Source organism: Microsporum canis, genomic scaffold (assembly GCF_000151145.1).
Source record: "Microsporum canis CBS 113480 supercont1.6 genomic scaffold, whole genome shotgun sequence".
NCBI lineage: Eukaryota > Fungi > Ascomycota > Eurotiomycetes > Onygenales > Arthrodermataceae > Microsporum > Microsporum canis.
The window spans coordinates 870,987-891,999 of record NW_003299164.1 but is presented as its reverse complement, the minus strand read 5'-3'; the positions used below and the strand labels follow the sequence as shown (position 1 = coordinate 891,999).

The 21,013-nt window shown below is 47.9% G+C and overlaps 8 protein-coding genes across 8 annotated transcripts; 5 read left to right on the top strand and 3 right to left on the bottom strand.

Annotated features, from left to right (window-relative positions):
- Positions 1-1,372: 1,372 nt before the first annotated feature.
- On the top strand, positions 1,373-5,163 carry MCYG_06462 (calcium-transporting ATPase 3; the record flags this gene model as incomplete). Its single annotated transcript, XM_002844452.1, has 4 exons — positions 1,373-1,597; positions 1,827-2,577; positions 2,982-3,659; positions 3,797-5,163. The coding sequence occupies 4 exons, from the start codon at positions 1,373-1,375 to the stop codon at positions 5,161-5,163; spliced, it is 3,021 nt and encodes a 1,006-aa protein (XP_002844498.1).
- A 494-nt stretch (positions 5,164-5,657) lies between these two features.
- MCYG_06461 (conserved hypothetical protein) lies at positions 5,658-6,665 on the bottom strand (the record flags this gene model as incomplete). Its single annotated transcript, XM_002844451.1, has 1 exon — positions 5,658-6,665. One exon carries the CDS (start codon positions 6,663-6,665, stop codon positions 5,658-5,660), a length of 1,008 nt encoding a protein of 335 aa, XP_002844497.1.
- A 924-nt stretch (positions 6,666-7,589) lies between these two features.
- MCYG_06460 (conserved hypothetical protein) lies at positions 7,590-8,423 on the top strand (the record flags this gene model as incomplete). Its single annotated transcript, XM_002844450.1, has 1 exon — positions 7,590-8,423. One exon carries the CDS (start codon positions 7,590-7,592, stop codon positions 8,421-8,423), a length of 834 nt encoding a protein of 277 aa, XP_002844496.1.
- A 227-nt stretch (positions 8,424-8,650) lies between these two features.
- Positions 8,651-9,718, top strand: MCYG_06459 (3-demethylubiquinone-9 3-methyltransferase; the record flags this gene model as incomplete). The annotated part of the gene is made up of 1 exon (XM_002844449.1): positions 8,651-9,718. One exon carries the CDS (start codon positions 8,651-8,653, stop codon positions 9,716-9,718), a length of 1,068 nt encoding a protein of 355 aa, XP_002844495.1.
- A 1,135-nt stretch (positions 9,719-10,853) lies between these two features.
- Positions 10,854-11,716, top strand: MCYG_06458 (BTB/POZ domain-containing protein; the record flags this gene model as incomplete). Its single annotated transcript, XM_002844448.1, has 3 exons — positions 10,854-10,909; positions 10,943-11,003; positions 11,156-11,716. The coding sequence occupies 3 exons, from the start codon at positions 10,854-10,856 to the stop codon at positions 11,714-11,716; spliced, it is 678 nt and encodes a 225-aa protein (XP_002844494.1).
- A 585-nt stretch (positions 11,717-12,301) lies between these two features.
- On the bottom strand, positions 12,302-13,719 carry MCYG_06457 (zinc finger protein 58; the record flags this gene model as incomplete). Its single annotated transcript, XM_002844447.1, has 3 exons — positions 12,302-13,063; positions 13,119-13,258; positions 13,314-13,719. 3 exons carry the CDS (start codon positions 13,717-13,719, stop codon positions 12,302-12,304), a joined length of 1,308 nt encoding a protein of 435 aa, XP_002844493.1.
- Positions 13,720-18,058: 4,339 nt separating this feature from the next.
- MCYG_06456 (uncharacterized protein) lies at positions 18,059-18,454 on the bottom strand (the record flags this gene model as incomplete). Its single annotated transcript, XM_002844446.1, has 2 exons — positions 18,059-18,236; positions 18,333-18,454. 2 exons carry the CDS (start codon positions 18,452-18,454, stop codon positions 18,059-18,061), a joined length of 300 nt encoding a protein of 99 aa, XP_002844492.1.
- Positions 18,455-18,905: 451 nt separating this feature from the next.
- Positions 18,906-20,477, top strand: MCYG_06455 (aspartate aminotransferase; the record flags this gene model as incomplete). Its single annotated transcript, XM_002844445.1, has 6 exons — positions 18,906-19,013; positions 19,076-19,154; positions 19,231-19,871; positions 19,924-20,211; positions 20,267-20,326; positions 20,373-20,477. 6 exons carry the CDS (start codon positions 18,906-18,908, stop codon positions 20,475-20,477), a joined length of 1,281 nt encoding a protein of 426 aa, XP_002844491.1.
- Between the last annotated feature and the right edge of the window lie 536 nt (positions 20,478-21,013).

The following is a 21,013-nucleotide window of genomic DNA, read 5'->3' as shown; positions in this document are numbered from 1 at the left end:
CTCTTTTTCTTGTTGGCTCCTGGTCCGACGCATCGCATCAAGTCGGATACCATTGGTTCCTATTGCAGGAACACCCGCAACGCTCTATGGTTGCTTTTTCTCTGCCCCCAACCGGCTTTCTTTGTCATGAGTATCTTCCTTCTGTTTCAAAGGCAAGATATTCCCAAAAATCTCATGTTATCATAAATCTATCTGTATATAGACGGACCGCGGATCTCCGAGTGCCGACCACCGAGAAATAGCTGGCACAACATCGCCGCCGCGGAACAAGCGAGCGTTTGAGCGTGCCAAGTGCTCGGAAATTCTTGGCCAAAACGTGAGGGGGCCCCTGCGTTCCGCCAAGGTTGGCGCCATGCACGGAATACTCCACTTACCAAGTTTCTATTGGTTGAAATTTACAGTTGGTGGGTGGAGGCTGGGCGGGCGCTCACGTGGCGACGGATCAAACCAATGGGAATGCAGGTAGCGGGATGAGAGGAAGTGGCGGGCCAAGTCTTTTCCATGCTGTAGGGAGGGAAGCTTTGTTATAATGCACACTTATACAGTTGTCCACCCGTATTATCCTTGCACTTGGCCTTTACTTTGCTTTTTCCGCGCTTTTCTCGGACCTTGGTGAAAGAAAAAGTGATAAGGCAGTTTACCCGGTTCGTAGAAAAGGCTAAATCACCTTATACGATCGAGGTTCCCTTGCTGAGAGTCGAAAGGCGGAGGAACATGGCGGAAATATCGGCATTCTCTTTACATAGTACGCCCCAACCACGTAAGGGTATTATGAGACGGTTCTCTCAATCCTTGAACGCCAAGCAGTCGCTTCTATTAAAGAGCCTCCGTCTAGAAACGTTCCAAGCTCAGCAGGAAAGTCAGTTCATCGGTTTTTGCCTCCTAATAGGATCCTATTTCTGGCTTGACCCACCGCTTACCCTGGTCCCCGTCCATGGCATCAACTACCAGCTCCGAGTTACATCCTCGTTTTTGACGTCACTGGGAACCAATCTCGCCCTGGTATCTCTTCTGTATTCTTGGCATATACAACAATTTCCGAGGATGGAGCGGGCAGTTCTTGGATATATAAAGTGCACTCTATTCCCCCGCAATCTATGAAGCTTCTTCTCTACTAAATTATACAAGATTGTTTTATACCGCTTTGCTAGAGGTATTTATTTATCCAATCGTTTACCAACCTCTTGTTCAAGTATATCTTTGGAGCAAGGGTTACCCAGAATCCTCGATAGGCTTGGGCTTTGAGTGACTTTTGATCTACTCACTCCCATCTCACATTAACAGCCCGGCGAAATCAAACAACCCTTTACAATATATCTTTCAAGGACAACCCATCCCAGCAAACAAGAATAGGAGTAGGTGACGTCTCGTGATGCCTTCCAATAAGGATGGCACAAAGCAAGAATATGAGCAGCATCCCTTTTTGCTCTCTATCAACCGCCTCTCTCAGGAGCTGGGGACCAACCTCGACACCGGTCTAAATGATGCACAGGTTAGCCAGCTTCAAGAAAGGTATGGTGCCAATCGCTTGTCCGGAGAAGGGGGCGTCAAGTGGTATACCCTCCTAGGAAAACAGGTCTCAAATGCTATGATATTGGTGAGTTTATACTCTTATTATTTCCCTTCTTTCACTTTCATCCTTCACCTGCTCAGTGAGAAGGCCTTGGCAACCCCTGGAGTTTTTCCTGCTGGGGCTTGAATTTGTATGGTAGAATCATTCTTGAAGATTGGTTGAAAGAGATCCCATGTAAATTCACTCTTTATGACATATTGCTGCCCTGCCACCACATACCGGAAATCACATAGTAACAATATCCTTTCTCCAGGTCCTTGTCCTAGCGATGGCCCTCTCGTATGGTGTCTCCGATTACATCGAAGGCGGTGTCATCACTGCTGTCATTGTCATAAACGTCCTCATCGGGTTCTATCAGGAGTTTAAAGCGGAGAAGAAAATGGACTCTTTGCGATCCCTATCATCCCCATCAGCAAATGTTATTAGAAATGGCAACGCAATCACCGTCCCTTCAGGGGAAGTTGTCCCCGGTGACATTGTTCAGATCAAAACAGGAGACACAGTCCCTGCCGATTTGAGGCTGTTTGAAGCCATGAACCTTGAATGTGACGAGAAGATATTAACTGGAGAGGCCGCTCCCGTTGCCAAAGATATTGAATTCGAAACTAGTGGTGATGAGATGACCATAGGTGTAGGTGACCGGCTCAACATGGCGTACTCTTCCTCTACTGTCACCAAGGGCCGTGGTCGTGGAATCATTGTTTTTACAGGAATGTACACAGAGATTGGCAAAATTGCGCAGTCTATGCAAGGGAAGAAAAGAAAAGCCGGTCGCTCCATGTCTTCCAAGTACGGTACCTTTCAGCCAGTGAAAGGGGGTGCCTTGCGCATCTGGGATGCAATCGGGAAGTTCCTTGGCCTTACAGAAGGCACTCCATTACAAATTAAACTGAGCAAACTTGCATATTCCCTTTTCGGGTGTGCGATTTTGCTAGCCATCATTGTGTTCGGGGTTAACAAGTTCAACGTAACGGATGAAGTTGCTATATATGCAATCTCCACTGGTAAGCCACATTTTATTCCAATAAATGTTTTGATTCGACTAACATTGATATAGGAATTGCTATCATTCCAGAGTCTTTGATTGCTGTCCTTACAATCACAATGGTTGTTGGTATGACCCAGATGCGAAAGCGAAGAGTGGTTGTTCGACAACTTAGCGCTCTCGAAGCTCTAGGGGGCGTCACGAATATTTGCTCCGATAAAACTGGAACATTGACTCAGGGACAAATGGTAACTCGCAAAGCATGGCTGCCCGGTGTTGGTATTTACTCTTTAACAAAGTCTAACGATGCCACGAACCCAACTCGTGGGACTATTTCCCTTGGGAAACCGCCTGCGACTAAACAGGAGGCAGAACAAGAGCGTGAGCGGAAACGAGCAGAGCAGGACGCACTTCGTAGTGCAGCAGGTTTAAAATTTGATGTTCCTGCCGAAAAAGAAGAGCGGGACCAACGGCGAAAGGAGGAGGTTCGCAATGAAAAGGAGGCAGAAGAGGAGGACGAAGGATCTGAAGGCGGAAGCCTCCCTGAAATTACCCCCGAATTGGCCGCCTTCCTCGAATCTGCTGCATTGTGTAATCTAGCAACAGTCCGTTATGACGAATCGGCGAACTCCTGGCAAACTATGGGTGATCCGACCGAAGTTGCCTTGCAAGTGTTTGCCCATAGGTTTGGATTCGGCAAGAAAACACTCGAAGCTGAATCTGGCTGGAAATCTTTGGCCGAATATCCCTTTGATAGCACCGTAAAGCGCATGTCTGTTATCTACAGACATGGCCAGGAGGCCGGCACTGTGATTTTCACAAAAGGAGCAGTTGAAAGGATCTTGGATCTCTGCACCTCTGTTGGATTCGGCGAAAAGCGGGAACCGATGACCCCTGAATTGAAGGAACGAGTGCTCGACCAAATGGGATTCCTTGCTGAGCAAGGGCTCCGAGTCTTAGCAATTGCTCAGAAGTCGGGCCCTTCAGAGTTCGAGAAGAATATGGAAATCCCAAGAGACCAAGTTGAATCTGACCTGACATTATTAGGATTAGCTGGTTTATACGATCCGCCTAGGTTGGAAACCAAAGATGCAGTAAAAGGTACGTACCAATGGCCCTCCAGCCCAATACAAAAAGAAAATGAAAACTGGTTTCATAATGCTAACAGCCTTTGAATGTAGAATGTACTATGGCCGGAATCCGTGTCCATATGTTGACGGGTGACCACCCTTCAACAGCAACTGCCATAGCAAAAGAAGTAGGAATAATCCCACGCAATGCGAGCACTTTATCTGCGGCCGAGTCAGAATCCCTTGTCAAAACGGCTGCCGAGTTTGATAGATTGACTGACGAAGAGATTGATGCATTACCGTCTCTACCACTCGTCATTGCTCGTTGTGCTCCAGACACAAAGACTCGAATGATTGCTGCTCTCCACCGCCGCGGCAGGTTTTGTGCAATGACCGGAGACGGAGTCAACGATGCACCTTCACTCCAAGCTGCTGACGTTGGAATTGCCATGGGCATGGGTGGCTCAGATGTTGCGAAATCAGCATCTGATATTGTCCTTACTGATGATAACTTTGCTAGTATCGTCAATGCTATTGAGGAAGGACGACGCATGTTTGAAAACATTCAAAAATTCGTCCTTCATCTTTTAACATCAAACATTGGTGAGGTAGTGCTCCTTATTATGGGCCTGGGATTCAAAGATCAAAGAGGTTTTTCGGTCTTCCCTCTTTCGCCACTGCAAATCCTATGGATCAACATGTTGACCTCTTCGTTCCCTGCCTTTGGTCTTGGTCGTGAAAAGGTTTCCGCTGCGGTAATGCATCGTCCTCCACATGATACCAAGAAGGGTGTTTTCACCTGGCAAATAGTCGTTGATATGATGGTCTATGGCGTGATAATGGGAGCTTGCACGCTGTTAACCTTTGTCATCGTGGTTTACGGTGTCGGGAACGGCATGGAAGATCTGGGATTCGACTGTAATCATGCAGCCAGCGATAGCTGCAACGTCGTTTTCCGTGCTCGAGCGGTAGTCTTTGCCGAACTCACTTGGCTCATTCTCATCTCAGCTTGGGAATTCAAGCACCTTCGCAACAGCATGTTCAACCTTGAACCATACCGCGATCACAGTGACGATACCGTACCTTTCTTCCCCTTCTTCCACGATATTTGGGAGAACCAGTTCCTCTTCTGGGCTGTGGTTATTGGAGCACTCTCCGTTTTCCCAGCTGTCTACATTCCCGGCCTGAATACCAAGGTTTTCAAACACCAGGGTATCAGCTGGGAATGGGGTCTGGCTTTTGGTTCGGTAGTGATATTTGTTCTTGGTATTGAGGCCTGGAAGTTCATCAAACGCCGTACCGGATGGTTTGCAGAGGGCGAAGATTATGGTGGCGTCGCAGCTATTGGCTTCCGAAGAAGATGGCCAAGCCACGAACTTGGTCTGCGTCAAGGCTTCTTCACCTTCGCAAAATCTCTTACCAAAGGCAGTGAAAGGAGTATGCCTGTGGGCCCCGAAAGCTCCAGATCAAGTGTTATGGGTAGAGATAACCCTCGCCGTCTTGATGATGGCGGTAGAGCGAAAGAAACGGTTTGAGTAGTAGGCGATGGGTAGGCTAAACCCCGTTAACTGACCTTAAACCCTTAAAACGAAAAGGAGCCTGGCGATCTAGAGATAAAGCCATTGAATTATATAGATATGACGAAGACATGACTTGTGAGACTATCTGAGGATATGTCGAAAGTGGATGATAATCAATGAACAAAGGAGAATGGGCTTAGTTGAACTTTGCCTGGGTAAATAGTTCTATTGTGTTTAGTTTAATACAGTTTTCCAGGTACTTCATATTCAAGGAGTCAATGAGAATGTGATATTTAATTAATATCAAAGTAAGATTATTTAAAGAGCGCTATATATTTGTTGATGTCCAAGTATAGCTAATGCCAGCCAAGCTATTGCAAGCATAGTATACCAGGATAGAATGCCGCACCAACATAGGGTCAATTGCATGGCTTAATGTGTTCGGTGGATGGCAAAAATAAGGAGGATAAAAGAATCCGTAGTTGTAAATATAAAAATCGGAAAGAAGACTAGCCCCATCCTGGCCACTCAACTTCCCGCGGCATCCAAAAAGCCCTCATCTCTTCTGTGATTGAATCACGAGTGTCTTCATAGGTAAGTTCGAGCCATGACTGCCAGTCCCAATCAATCCAACCTTCAAACTCGAACGTACGGCCGCTTTTTTTATTCCACCGAAGCAAAGGGCTGATAGTGATGCCATGAAATTGTGATGATGTCATGAATCTGTAGTCTTCAAAGTCTATTACAACAACCTGCCGATTAACCTTGGCTTTACTATTTATCATGATGTTTCGCGGCCATAAATCTTCGTGCATAACACCATGGGTATGTAGTAAAGTTTCCGTGTCGATGATATTTTTCATAATCATTTGACGGTCACGCTGGGAGAAGTCCTCTGGGTTGAGCGTCGACATAGCCTGGCCGGGAACTATTTCCAAGAGACTCAGTCTGACAAGGCGGTTCGTCTTATGTTCCGGGACAGGTAGTTCTAGTGTGAACGACCCATAATATTTGGGTATAGCATTTCCCTGTAGTGGTTCCAGCGCTAAATACGCTGCAGCTTCGTCCGAATAGCTGAAATCGACTAGGGTGAAAATATCTGTAAGGTCTGTATCGTGATCGTTGTAAAGAGGGTCGTAGAATTTCGCAATCAAAGTCATGTTCGGATGTGGTCCTTGGTCTTTGGTTGGTTTTACATCTAAAATATCGACGGCTGCGATTTGTGAGCGATGCTTGTCTCCGAACCGAACTTCCCTAGATATTCTGAAGCGGACAACCTGGTCCCCAGCATGCCCCGGAGAAGGAGGGTGCAGAAGACAACGTTCAAGCGGGTGTTTCTGGCATCTCTCGAGGCGACCATCGGGTTCCAAAGAAAACCCTTCATAATATTTTCTAACCAGCGCCGGAGGAATATGGGAGCGCACAGTGAATTCCTTTCCCACAAAATACGGCAAGGGAGGTTTGCCAATGTTGAATCGGGTGCAGTAGCTTTCTTTTATTTCATAATAATCCGACATACTGCAATAAAATTTTAGTTCAGTGGTTGCTTTGTGGGCCATCAAAGGAGCACTTCGGCCTTTTTATAGCTGTATTAATAATTACGTAATCGATCAATTGTGTGCTCGGGTAAACGCTATCGCGGATAATGACCAGTAGGATCAACCGGAAGAAGCGTGGTGTCCAATGGTTACCGTATATAGCTAGCCTCGGGTCTCTTTTAAAATTAAAGTTAATTAGCGCATCACTAACTTTGTGAGGCTACAAAAAGCTGCGAGGGTAAGTATGTATAGTAGGCAGCAGCAAACATCAGTAGTTCTACGACAATGTTTTTCATACAGGCAGCAGAAAACCACGGACCTACCATTGTACAAAATAAGCGGGCGTTAATATTCTTCGGGCTAATACATCCTGCATCCCGAAATAGAGACGGGAATTGCTATTTTGCTAATACAAGGGAGGAAACATGTCGGGAGATGAAATATGCGGATGTAGAATGCTGGAGGGCTCTATCTTACTCTTTTATGGTCCTCACCTCACCCTCGTATCTTCCTTCAGTAGGCGTCAAAAATGCATTTTACATCCGAACAATAAGCCTTGGTTTATTATTGTCACTACAAAATAGAAACTTTACATGAGGAAATGCTATCTGCATAGGCTGTGCCTATAGAGACAGTCTACTCTTCTCTGTTAAATAAACAAAAAAAGCATAACAGCCATGCTTAGAAGCGTGTATGGTGAATACCCGTCTCCATTCACCGCCATAGCTCACTTAGAGTACGTTTATTTGTGTCATTTATCTTTCGTCATCTGCTTAAATAGATAGCTCGTCCACTACCTAGTTCGTCAACAGGCCATTATTACCCACAATCTATGTACCATTTTAGCACCTCCCGCTTTTCAATATTATCAGGTTTTACCAGGTTACACTTTTTCATTTAAACATGGCCCCTGTAACGATCATAGAATCATTTAGAAAAAATCTACCGGTATATCCTGAAAAGGAGGTGGATAACAACTATCGACAAATCGGACCTAGTAGTATGTCTACTGCCAGAACCAGGGCAACCCCTGCATTTATCGTGGAAGTGCCCCAGGTACTCACAGCCCGAGCAAATGCCTACCTATCAGCCATTCGAAACTTACCGTTCTCCCCACTCAATTCAATGATGCCGTCAAAGGACGACACTATATATATGCACACTGAGGCAGATGTTCTTCGGGCGAGCTGCCTGGACCTAATATATCCTGTGAACAAAGCACTTTGCCAAATCCTGAACGAGCGGGAAAAGATCTACTGTAGAGGGGAAACGACCATTGGCCGCAGCCGTACCGATTTAATGTGGTCATACCAACTTGATGGTCAACCTCAGCCTATCAACTTTGCGGTTCTGGAATTCAAAAACACTAAAGTTATTCACGCAAACGATTTCCTGCCGGGTATTACCTTGCCAGAAGGGGCAATGAAGGTGGTAGACACAGCCAGGAGTCAGATATATCGTACACATCTGCGCAATAACGCAGTGCCTATCTCACAACAATTAAATAAGTATGCGAAAGACGCTGCGGTTACCGACTTGGCGGTGTTTGACTGGTCTGCCATGTTTATATTCGATTTGACTGACGCTAATTACGATTCTCAAACGCCAGCTTTAGCCAAAGGCACATTTTTTCAGGAGAACGCAACTAATGTCGGGTTAGGTGAAACGTTCCGGGTGCTGCTGTTGGGATTCTTGCTCCGAGCGCTTGAGAGGAAGTGGGTTGTACGCCGGGGTTAATCATTTCGTTTAACGAGTAGGATTTGTCTGTTTGTCAAGGACGAGCAACGGACTTTCTTTTCTTTTGTCTTTTGCTTACTTTTCTCTTCACATCAAGGACAATTTTATTTAGATAAACAAAGTTAGTTTCTGTTTGCATTGTTTGCAGCTCCCTAGCAACTTAAAAAGATAAAATCGACATTCAATATAAAAGCAGCAGGCAAACCTTGGGCCATTGAATAGACAACATGAGAAGCCCAGTCGTCTTTCGCAATATGAGACCAGTTAGTCGGCTACGAAGCTGCATATTAAAGAAGGACTCGGTTCTCCTTTGCACGATTCACAATGGCTCAGGCCTCAGGACGGGGAGCTTTCCTATTTCCATACGACGCCGGAATCATTCAACAACAGCATCCTCTCCATCGTCCTCCTCCGTGTCATCCGCAGAAATGAACCATTTTGCGACTCTAGCAAACAGTTGGTGGGACCCTCTTGGGCCTTCACGCATCCTACATTTAATGAATCCGCTCCGTCATGAATTCATCGCATCATGCCTCTCCCAATCGCACACACACCGTCAGCAAGAAAATCAGCCAGGAGGGTCGGGGGGGGGATCAATAAGTGGCAGCACAGGGCTAAGTTATCTGGATATAGGCTGTGGCGGGGGAATATTTGCAGAATCACTCGCCAGAACCATCCCACTCACACCATCCGGATCTTCAACCAACACCAATGCATCTTCCCTCCTGGCCATCGACCCATCCCCGGTGATGATCGAAATTGCTCTCTCCCACGCACGCAAAGACCCGACATTATACACCCACATCCAGACCGGTAAATTCCAATATAAAAATACCTCTCTCGAAGACCTGATAGACTCTACCTCAGCACCTACCGCTGATGTCAATGCTGCAGCTACAAATACCCCATCATTCGACATGATAACGCTCTTTGAAGTTCTTGAACATGTTGACCCATTAACTTCCTCACCACAGGCCTTCCTACGGAACTGTCTTCGTTTACTGAAACCAGGCGGGTGGCTTGTTGGTTCGACAATTGCGCGCACATGGCCTTCGTACGTTATCAACCAGGTCATTGCTGAAGCTCCGTGGCCCATTGGCGTTGTGCCAAAGGGCACTCATGAATGGAGTAAATTTGTTAATCCAGAAGAATTACGTCAGTGGGCGGAGATAGAAGGCTCGTCGAACATAGAATGGAGGTGTGTTGGCGCCATGTATGCTCCTGGCTTGGGATGGAAGATGGTCCCTGGCTCGGAGCAATGGGGCAACTACTTCTGGGGTATAAGGAAGCTATGATATGATATGCTTCTGAAATATAGATGCTGTTTGATTATGGGAGTTTTGGATCTGATATCGATGGAGTCTATGGATGTACAGTACCAGTTGCTAAAAATGCAAATACCTATACCATCATTTAATTGTTACCATATCCAAGTTGGCCTATAGTAATATGCCTATTCAACTAAGATTCTCTTGTATAATTACGCTTTCATGTTCACTGACTATCTCTTCAACCTCATATAGGACGAACTCAGGTGGAACTGGCGCTTATTACTAATAAAGTTTATCACATGCGGATTTAACGGAATTATGTTTATCCTTGTATGTCACGTGAATAATTACATAATATATTAAAAAGGTTGTTAGAGCCTCCTACATTTGTTTATATGAACTTCAACACCTGTTGAAATAATCCTTCACCAAACTATCCCCGATTATACTTATAACTGTGGTTATATACAATTGATATGCCATGGCTGATATAACCGGGATAGAATTCGCAACTCTAGAGGAGATCTCTAACCGCAAGTGGGACAAATTTAAGACGCCAAAGGAGAATTATGAAATTAAATGGGACTTCCATTCGTTAACTACCTGGATTTTCTGTCTATCAGTGAACCAATAGATATATACCCGGTGGATGCAGTGTATATATAAAATGTTCTCTGGTCCATCACCAATCATATAGAACACCGCTCCACATAACATAGCTTGATGTTAAGCATGTAAAGAACCTCTCCTATATAGCTTTTAGGCTCATCAGCCGGTACTCAATAAGCCATTATCGATCTCTTTGGCAGTTCGCTGTCAGAGTTTTCTGGATACGTTGAGAGCGGGTGTCCTACGTCATTGATGTTGAAGTTTATACCTTTTTATATCTTCCTCAGTTAAATTAAACGATATAACCCCAGAACGAACTCCGACACATCCGCCCAGCAACATCTTTTTGCACTTCAAGTGATATTATTATGATAGCTAAGAAGAACGTTCTCACGCTCTTGTTCGGAACAGAACTTACGATCTAGCTCCGTCATTTACCATCATAGCAAGCTAGAATTCAATAAGTTGAAAGTGCTCTTAACTAATCTTTAACTTAGGGAAGGGGAATGTACTTGATCATTATATAAAGACTGCTATCCTACGGTGCAAGATGGAGAATTCGACAGAGACGGATAATGCCTTCACATTGTCTAGTAGTGTCAAAAGGTATGAGACGACGAGTTATATTTAGCCGTATAGACTAACTCTTCTAAATACTTTTCCTGCGGTTAATTCACCGATCTTACCATCCAGGTGGACGGTACGATATTCAAGGTCCATAAACTAGTTGTCTGCGGCCAACCCGAATATTTCTCCCGCATGTTTAGCGGTAAATGGGAGGTATACTAATATACACCTACATTAATATCTGCCATATGTTGAAAACCCTACTAACATACGGCCGTTATGCAGGAGGCCTTTAGCAATGAAGTTGAGCTCAAGGAGGCGGAACCCGATGCTATCGCAACTATCATCCGTTTCCTATATGGATTCAACTACGGTAGTAGTAGTGGCGGCAACACTCGTACATCTCCCATCTTATTCGATGCCCAGATCTACGGCCTCGCAGATAGATATGGCATTCCAAGCTTAAAGAAGCACGTCAAGGATAAATTTTCCAAATCCATTCGTGCATGTTGGGATATGGATGATTTCCCCCTTGTGATTGAGGAGGTCTATTCTTCTACCCCTGCTGCGGTTCGGGATCTTCGGGATTTAGTAGCTGGAATTAGCTATGAGTTTCGCTCTAAGTTGTTGGTAAAGGAGGAATTTATAAGGGTTCTGGATAGCTGTTCATGCTTTGCGGCTGATCTTGTTAGGCTGGGAGCAAGCTCGGAATCCATGGCGAAGTATCGGTGTCCTGTGTATCGGTGTCCTGTTTGCGGTAAGAGGTGGGGATGCGATGCCAATGTGAGATTTTGTGTGCTTTGCGGGAAATCCTACTCCGGCTGGAGTTTATTTGTCGTCAAATAGAAGCATTCACACGGCACTTTTACTGGAATCAAGCTATGAATGGAATTTGTCTTCTATTACTTCTAAATTACATCTACATCTGGATGGGCGAGGCTACTCTATTTTATTACTCGTAGTTGGAACTTTAGACGGTAGAAGGTAGTATGAGTAATAATCTTCATTATGATATAGAGATGTAAATGAATAACAAGACGATGCCGCTGCTCCTGCTTAACGTAATATAATGCTAGTAATAGATAAAGCTATAACTCATGTAAAGATGTAGAGCCGTAGATGGAAATAGGAAAGACATCAAAACAGGAAAAAAACAGGTAGGAAATGAGATTAATGGAAAATAAAAGAAGACAAAGGAAACAAGGAAATATGTCAACAGGAACAAGAGGAGATGGGTACGAGATGCTATTACATATGAATAAACGGATGGGGAAACAAACATGATGCACTCAATGAAGAGTAGGAGGGTATCTCTAATAGGGGGAGAACAAAGGAAATCTGTTAACAATAGGAAAAATGGCCAGAGATGATGATGAGCCAGTTTTTGCTGCTTGAGAATGTAGTGGTATTCATCTTTGGTTTAGCTCCAGGTCAGCTCATTTCGAGCTTTGGCTTCATCTCGTAGTTTTCTGGCTCCGAGCTCTGGGGACGCCGCAACCCCTGTCCGGAGAAGAACATGTGCGGCGTTATTCCGCCTGGGTATTGGTGGCTGGATGGCTCGGGGTAGGAATATTCTGGGGCAGAAGCGGAGCTGGGAGACGGCATGCTGCTTAGGGTTGGAGATGCCCAGCCGACGGATGAGAGGTGAGGACTTCCTGCGACGCTGTTAGGTCGCGGGTCACTGTTGGCCGGGGGCTCGAGGGGCTGGGGAGGCCCGTAACCGGACGGGTGAGAGGTGAGGGACGGTCTGTTGTGGTAAGATGCAGGCCCACTTAGGCTGGTTAGTGTTGGTGAGGGGGAGGTTGGCGAGGCGCGGGGACTTGATTGTTGGAAGTCTGTTCGTAAATGTGGTGGTAGCGAGGTGTAATAGTCGCCCGATGGACGAGATAGGTTTAGCGGGGGAAGTTCATTGCCGGGGGAGAGAGAGGGTCGTTGCGCTGGAGATGGGGTAGAGTGTGCAGAGCCTGCTTCCGAGTAGTCGGATGGTCTACTGACTCGGTCTTTGCTGTGACGGAGGTTGGCTTCTGTCTCAGCAGCGGCCTCTTCGATAGTTCCGGTGTGGTGGTTCTGGTGGCGGGTAAGGGTTGTGCGGCGGGTGAATGTCTTTTGGCAGTTGGCGTAGGGACACTTGTACGGTCTTTTGCCAGAATGGATCCTGCGATGCCTGGCTAGGGAGCTGGAGTCGCTGAATGGCTGTTTAAGAGTTAGTTATATTATAACTGTTATAAAGACCAGGAGTCTATTGTACCTTGCCGCATCGATCGCACATGTGAGGCTTTTCACCAGTGTGGACACGCGTGTGAACAGTCAGGGCCGAACGCTGAATGAACTGTTTACCACAGCCTGGCCAGTCGCAAGCATGGGGTCTGATACCACTATGAATGCGTTCTACAGTATATATTAGCATCAACACGATAAAACAGTAATAAGCGGAGAGACATACCGTGCCTAGCCAGATCGCTCCGTCGAGCAAATCCCTTGCTACATGTCTGACAGTGGAAGGTCTTTAGGGCAGGAAGACCGCTGGGCCTCATGTTTCCACTGCCATTCCTGCCATAATCAGACCCATGCGCGCTGTGAGCGTAGTTGTTATGGGTAGCCTGTGCCTGGACATGGTACTGAGCTAGGTGAGCCATCTGAGGCAGAGATTGGGTTGAAGACGGGTAAGTTTGCTGGTGCTCGCTGGGTGGCGCAGAGGCAGAGCCATGCTCTGAGCCCATCTCTGAGGGAGACCGCGACTTTGCATCGTCGGCCGCCTGGGCCTGGGCGAGATGTTGTTGGAGCTGCTGTACCTCTGCGGCAACCACGGAGACGGAGGCCTTCTTGTTTAATATTGTTGTTATGTCCATGATATGGTGTGTGCCTGGACTACCCAGAAGGTTGGAGTAGGGACCGGGTAGTAGTTGGTCGAGTGGTTGCGCAGCTTTCAAGTCGTCTCGGATCATATACTGCGACCCTAAGCAGGGAGTTCAAGTTAGCTGGGGGGGGGGGAAATAAAAATCGCTAGAACTGACTAAGAACATACCTCTGTTATTTATCTTCTTCTGGACTGTCGATTAGTCGTTTCGTTCGTAACCTCCCGAACAATATCTTTCAATTGCAGGAGACTAGAAAGGGCTTATCGAAGCAGAAGCAGAGAAAGCTGTCCGACGTCGAATGAGGGAAGCCGGCGAAATGCAGGTTTGACACGGCAGGGGGGAATGGCTAGAACAGGGCAGGGAGCACCACCTATTCAGAGAGTGCAGAACACGACGGGTACTCTGCTTGCTGTTGTGGTATGCAGAAATCGTATGCTGTGCTATGGGAGCACGAGTCAAAGTAGATGGCACAAGAACGACCTTGGAACTTCTCCTTTTTCTTTTTGTTTTCGACCAGACGGGAAGATGCGTCTCGGGCCCGATAGTGGTGTTCCTGACCTAGTGGACGGCTGGCTACAGGCTCTCGACAGGCTATATTGTATGACTATCGATTAAATCATCCAGCGTGCGTCTATTACTATTTTCTCGCGTGTATTATTTTTTTTTTTTCTTCGCGTCTGTCCGTTCGTCCGTTCGTCTCTCTTGATACACGTGAAATAGAAGTCCTTATCGTGCTACGTCGAGCTGTCTCGTTATTCGTTTCTTCGTTCTCTGTCTGGGGAAAGTTGTTGGTTGGTGGTTGGTTTCTGTGCGGCCTTTCGAGATGCTGGTGAGGGGAGAAGGTGGCGAAAGGGACTGCTGGGCCGTGTCAGTACACGATATATAGCTAAACAGATGTATATCAGGGTGTCAAGTGTGAACATGGGTGAATTCAAGTCAGATGGAGAGAGAGAGAGATGTCTAGCTGGTATTTGATGCCAATCGACCTGCTGAGGGTGCAATGCGAGATCTGAACGCATCCAATGCCCAGCAGTCACTATGCACCGTCCGCCACCCGCTGAGGTATAGCAGCATATCGCGGCTTATACCATTGTAGAGCAGACAGACAGCATCTTAGACAGCAATGAAGAGACGGGCAGCAGACAGAGGAAGTCGAGCAACCATTCAGCCGCGAAAGACGGTGAGACGAGAACGAGACGGGACGGGACGAGGTACCAACCTGAAGACAGAGCAAGACCGACAAAAGATCTCTTCGAGCCGTAAATTGTTCCAACCAGACGAAAGAAGTTGACGGGTTCGAGGTTCAAAGAGGGAGGAATTCGAGAAGTAATAAAGAAGAAGAAAAGAAAAAAAAAAGATGACGATGAAGAAAGGAAGAAAAAGCGATGGAAAGTTGATGATTAATAAAAAGTGGGCATCAATGCTTTTTTTTTTTATTTTATTTTATTTTGTATATTTGATATTCTTCTTCTTCTGCTTGCTTTTTTTCTTCTTCTGCTTCTGCTTCTTCTTCCCTGCAAGATAAGGAATTAACCCTAAAAAAAAGGCTGCTAAGACGTTCGAGCAAGAAGAAGACGAAGATGAAACTGTGGGCTCGTTTTCTCTTTTGAAAATAAACCCGTAAGACTGACTCCCTGGCCTGGTTACGGGAAGAAAAGAAAAGAAAAAAAAAAGTAGTTATTGACAACCATTAGACTGCAAGAGAAACCTTCTAGAAGAGAAGAAGAAGTCGAAGAAGTCGAAAGAAGAAGAAGAAGAAAAAGGAGAGAGAGAAAAAGAAAGGAGTTGAGCTACGAAGGCCACCGTATTCACCACAGACGATGGTACAACACAGTCAAGAAGAGTTACGAAAAGGATAAACATGATGCTTGCTTTTTCCTTCTTCCACTTGAACCACTCGAGTATCTGTCTGTCTGCCTCTTTGCTTTTTGGGATCTCGATGGGGAAGGGGGAAGAAGACAGAAGACCACCAGGGAGATTTGATAGTCCGGGCAGGTCACCCAACAGCAGCGTAATAATGTATGGAGTAAACGGTCGATGGAGAAGGCAGACGAATCTGGATCAGGATCACCTTCATCCCCCGTTGCCGATGATGGTGAAACGCCCGACTGATGGACGGACGGTAAGGAAAGTACATAGTATATGGACTGTCTTGTTGAGCGGTGGTCGTGTTTCTCCCCCCCCAGGTACCGCTCAACTAGCTAGCGTCAGATGACGGACGCCTTCTAGCGCTTCTCTCTAGTGCTTCGATGCTGCGATCAGGGCAGCTGCAGATATACTATGTCGGTGGATGGCCACGCCAGGCCCCCCCCCCTTCCCCCCGAGGGACGGTTCCATCCATGCAGTGCGTTGTTCGTTGTTCGTTCAACCCGCTTGGGCAAGGGGGGTGGAAGAGAGAGGGGATAAGGGCACGAGAGAGAGAGTCGAGGACGAGGAGGACATGGATGTGTTGAAACGCTGGTGCCCACTAGGTCCAACGGCATGCATACGATGCTTATTTCTCCAAGCCCATCTCCTCGTCTCTCTCTGCTGGCTCTACACAGTATGGACGGAGCATACCATGTATAAAGTCGTTCGGGTTGGGACCCTGCTCGTTCGACCTTCCTCTTCCATCAGCTCCGTCCATAGAGACGCAAAAAGGTCGATGGAGGAAGAAGAAGAAAAGACTCCAGCGTTATGGAGAGACGCCTTGATCAGCCAAGTCCACCTTCACTCATGCTCTGCTCGCCACCGCAGTAAGGTCGGAGATACGAAGCAACTGTCTCTTCTGCCTCTCCCCAAAACTCACGCAACGCCTCCGACTGTCCTGTCCTGTCTAGCCCTTCTCTTCTCCCCTTCGTTCTCTTTTCTTTTTCCGTCTTGTCTTCATGTGGCTGAGCTTGCCCAATTCCATCTAATTTGCGCCATTGTTTCACGGCCGGAGCGTAAAGTATACGTGTAAAGAAAGACGCCCGTTTCATAAAAGAAGCAAAGAGAGGACACACACTGCCTGTGATCTTCGTTCATCCTTCTTTTTGGACCCCCCACCCCTTCTCCTTGCTTTTTCCTCCTCGTCTTCTGGTTCTTCTCCCACATCCCCCCCCCTCAGCGCTAGCCCTGTGCGCCAGAAGGGGGTCCTTGTCTCCCTGGGTGTTCAAGCCAACGGCAGATCCCTGCCTGGCCATGTTATTATCGTCCTGCTATAGCATCACACCAGACGAAAGTGCCTGCCAGTAGAAGAGTGTCGTTCGATGGACGCATTCGCCGAACGTGGCCGGCTGCTCCCAGTCGCTATCCAACGGTACACACAGCATCTTCCTGCCCCCCTTTCTCCGTTCTCCGAGTGTAATCCGTTATCAGTAACTAGTCGCTATATATCTGCGACTCTATAGCCAGGGACAGCCCTTTTTGCGGAGTCCACACGTGGCTTGTTTCTAGAAGCCTTCGAGAAAGGGACGGAGAAGGAGAAAACTGACCAGAAGGCGAGTAGTAGTACATAGTATAGGGAGTGATGGGATGGTTAGAGCGGTGCTAGCCCATGGGGCCACCGTGAGCCACACCACACCATCAAGCCCAGCTTGCCATGGCGTTAGGAAAAAAGGGACCAAAAATAAGGGCTCTTGGTTGAATATCACTTCTCCCTTCCGTTACACTGACACGGATTTGAGATGGCCATGGTTCGAAAAAAAAAAAAAAAAAAGGGACAAGGTGGCGTCGTCTACGGAAGCGAACACATTCCCTTCTCAGACCGCCATCGATCAATATCACTTTTCCTCTCCTTACTCCGAACGCCGGCCCGTCTCTATTCGACCGGACATGGAAGTTTCGCTAAGATCGATCGGATGTCAATCGTGGCACGCTAAAGCCCTTTTTTGACCCGTATGGGCCAGAGAGTTATATATCTTATGATGCAGGAAGTGCAGGACGATGCAGAGAGGAAAAAAGAATTATAACAGCGATAGACCTGCGCTCAGACCCCGGGGAGGATGGATGAGATGTTCATCCTTTTTCTTCTCTCTCTCTGCCAGCAAGCAAACATTTGGCGAAGGAAAAGCCACCGTGATAGTTTCGTGCGGTGGGCGGTTTCTCTCCCTCTCGTTGCTTCTTCGATTGTCCCTGTGGCTTGTTTCGGAGATCTGATCGCGTTCTGGCTATTAGGGGGTTGTCATGCTGTTGTTTTTTTTTTCATATAAGGATCGAATGGACATCCTGACCGTATATCCTGTATAACGGTATATGCGCATCCATGGAAGACACGTCGGCACCAGCATGAGGCTTATCTGCCGGAAAATGCTTCTTTTCCCACCCTTGCCTGCCTATACTCTGGATATATATATATATAAAGTAGAGATTAAGCATGAAGGCCTGCCCTGGACCAGAGCATGTCTCCCATGTCCAGCACCCGCATTCCGCGCCGGACGTAGCATCCATCGACAAGATTCCTAGCGTCAAAGGCAGTGATCAGGACAGGCTGATCCCCGATCACAGCATGTCCCGGCACGATGAAACGGGTTGCTCGTTGGATATCGCTGCGTCGGTCAGGCCACTAACTGTCGAGCTGTCAGCACAGAGTTCTCCATATTCACAGGCATCCATGGTATCCAAGCAGTCCCCGTCCTCCATACCGTGTCTCGATATCCTGTCTGCCATCTTCTGTCTGCCGTCTCCTGTCTGCCGTGGTATCTTCGACGTATCCTGTCTCCTGGCTTGCGTGGTATCTTCTGTATCTCAACCGCAGCCGTTTCATGGAGACGGCTCGATATGCTTTGCGGGGAGACTCCGTCGCATCCAATCCTTACTGTACATAATAATAGTTCAGAGTAGAGCATCCTGGCGAAGTCTGTATCTCTGATCTTCACGTCACGGTGAAGGCGGTTGAGTGGAAGTTGACTCTCCACTCATCTCTACTCTGCTGTCTACCGTCTTCTACCTTACTCTCTTCTACTCACCATCATCTACCGTCATCTACCATCATCTACCATCATCTTCTACCATCTACTGCGTACGCAGATCTACCAACATGCTCGGCGCGGCGTTTCCATGTTCCAGCCAAGTTTTGCGCCTTTTGGCTACAACGGAAAATCTCTTAGTCCAAAACCAACTTCACTAAACGAGACCATCGACACAGCCAGCGACTATCAGCCAGTCGACCTCTTCTTCTCTAGGTTGCTTCTTTGCTTTGCTCTGCTTCAATCACAATGCTCTCTTCTCTACGGATAGCCGGTCGATCCGTGGCCGGCAGACGCTTCCTCGTTGCTGGGGCTCGACAGGCCTCGACCTGGGGAGCTGTGCCCCAGGGACCTCCGGTTAGTATACTCCTCGTATAGAAGACGGTAGAAGGGCGGGAGATGGCTAATTGATGCTGTAGGACGCTATCTTGGGCATCACTGAGGCCTTCAAGGCGGATTCTTTCAAGGAGAAGATCAACCTCGGTGTAGGAGCTTACCGTATGTTTGTCTCTACATCTACTACAGTTGTAGCTATAGCTATCTACAGCTATGAGAGAGAGGCTGACGAAAGCAGGGGACGACCAGGGAAAGCCATATGTGCTGCCGTCCGTCAAGGCCGCTGAGGCCAAGGTGGTCAATGCCAGCATGGACAAAGAGTACGCCGGCATCACCGGTGTCCCGGCCTTCACCAAGTCCGCCGCAGAGCTCGCGTACGGCAAGGACAGCGCCGCCATCAAGGACGGCCGCATCGCCATCACCCAGACCATCTCCGGCACCGGTGCCCTGCGAGTCGCCGCCGCCTTCATCGAGCGCTTCTACCCCCACGGCAAGACCATCTACATCCCTACCCCGAGCTGGGCCAACCACGGCGCCGTCTTCAAGGACGCAGGCCTCCAGGTCGAAAAGTACAGATACTACAACAAGGAGACCATCGGGCTCGACTTTGAGGGCCTCATCGCGGACATGAAGGCTGCTCCCGAGAAGAGCGTCTTCCTCCTGCACGCCTGCGCACACAACCCGACCGGTATCGACCCTACCCAGCCTCAGTGGAGGGAGATTGCCGAAGTCATGAAGTCCAAGGGCCACTTTGCCTTCTTCGACATGGCGTACCAGGGCTTTGCCAGCGGAGACATCAACAAGGACGCCTACGCTCTCCGCTACTTTGTCGAGCAGGGCATGCCCCTTCTCCTCTGCCAGAGCTTCGCCAAGAACATGGTGTGTTTGCCTCTGGATATATATGTATAGTGTATGATGCTAACGAGAGCAGGGACTGTATGGCGAGCGTGTGGGCGCGTTCTCGGTTGCGTGTGAGTCCGCAGAGGAGAAGAAGCGTGTTGACTCGCAGATCAAGATCCTCGTTCGACCGCTCTACTCCAACCCCCCCGTCCACGGAGCCCGCATCGCCTCGACCATCATGAACGACCCGGAGCTCAACAAGCAGTGGCTCGGCGAGCTCAAGGGCATGGCCGACCGCATCATCGAGATGAGAGCCCTGCTCAAGTCCAACCTCGAGCAGCTCGGCAGCAAGCACGACTGGAGCCACATCACCTCCCAGGTATGTCCCTCTTCTCTATGCCCCTTTCTCTCTATATCCATCTGACAATAACTAGATTGGAATGTTTGCGTACACCGGCCTCAAGCCAGAGCAGATGGAGAAGCTCTCCAAGGAGGTAAGATGCCCTCTCTTCCCCTTCTACGGACTCGACTAACGGCCAGCAGCACTCCGTCTATGCCACCAAGGACGGCCGTATCTCTGTCGCCGGCATCACCTCCGCCAACGTCAAGCGTCTCGCCGAGTGCATCTACAAGGTCACCGGCTAGATCTCTCTCTCCCGTCTTCTACCTACTAACCACCACCATCCAGAGCACTTCTAGTATTCTGCTTGCCCATCCTGATCTCCCGAAGCTGTACAATACTATAATGTCTCCATAGAACTAGACTTCTACTCTTCTTCTTCCGCGTATCGCTGTAATATCTACTTCTTATAATCGCCAGGATTCAACTTCGTCCATCACATGTTTTTGTCGCTTTTTTTCCTTCTTGGCGGCTTCAACTTCTTCGATTTCACCAACTTTCAAACCTCGACGTTTTTTCTTCTTCTCTGCGCTGGCTCGACCTTCTTAACCACCGAGCGAGCCTGCTTTTCTTCCTCTCTGTTTCTCTTCCCTCGTTACTGTCGCGGTGGAAGAAGCGACTGCCAGGTGTTCCTCTCCCTTGCCCGTCTGCAAGAAGCACTTCTGGCGAACCTCGGAACTTCTGCAGCTTTCGTCCCTTCGCCCGCCAACAAGAACCCCCAACAAGGAGACGGCGTGAACAAGTCGATCGAAGGTCCATAGGGAACTCGATAAGGCGGAGA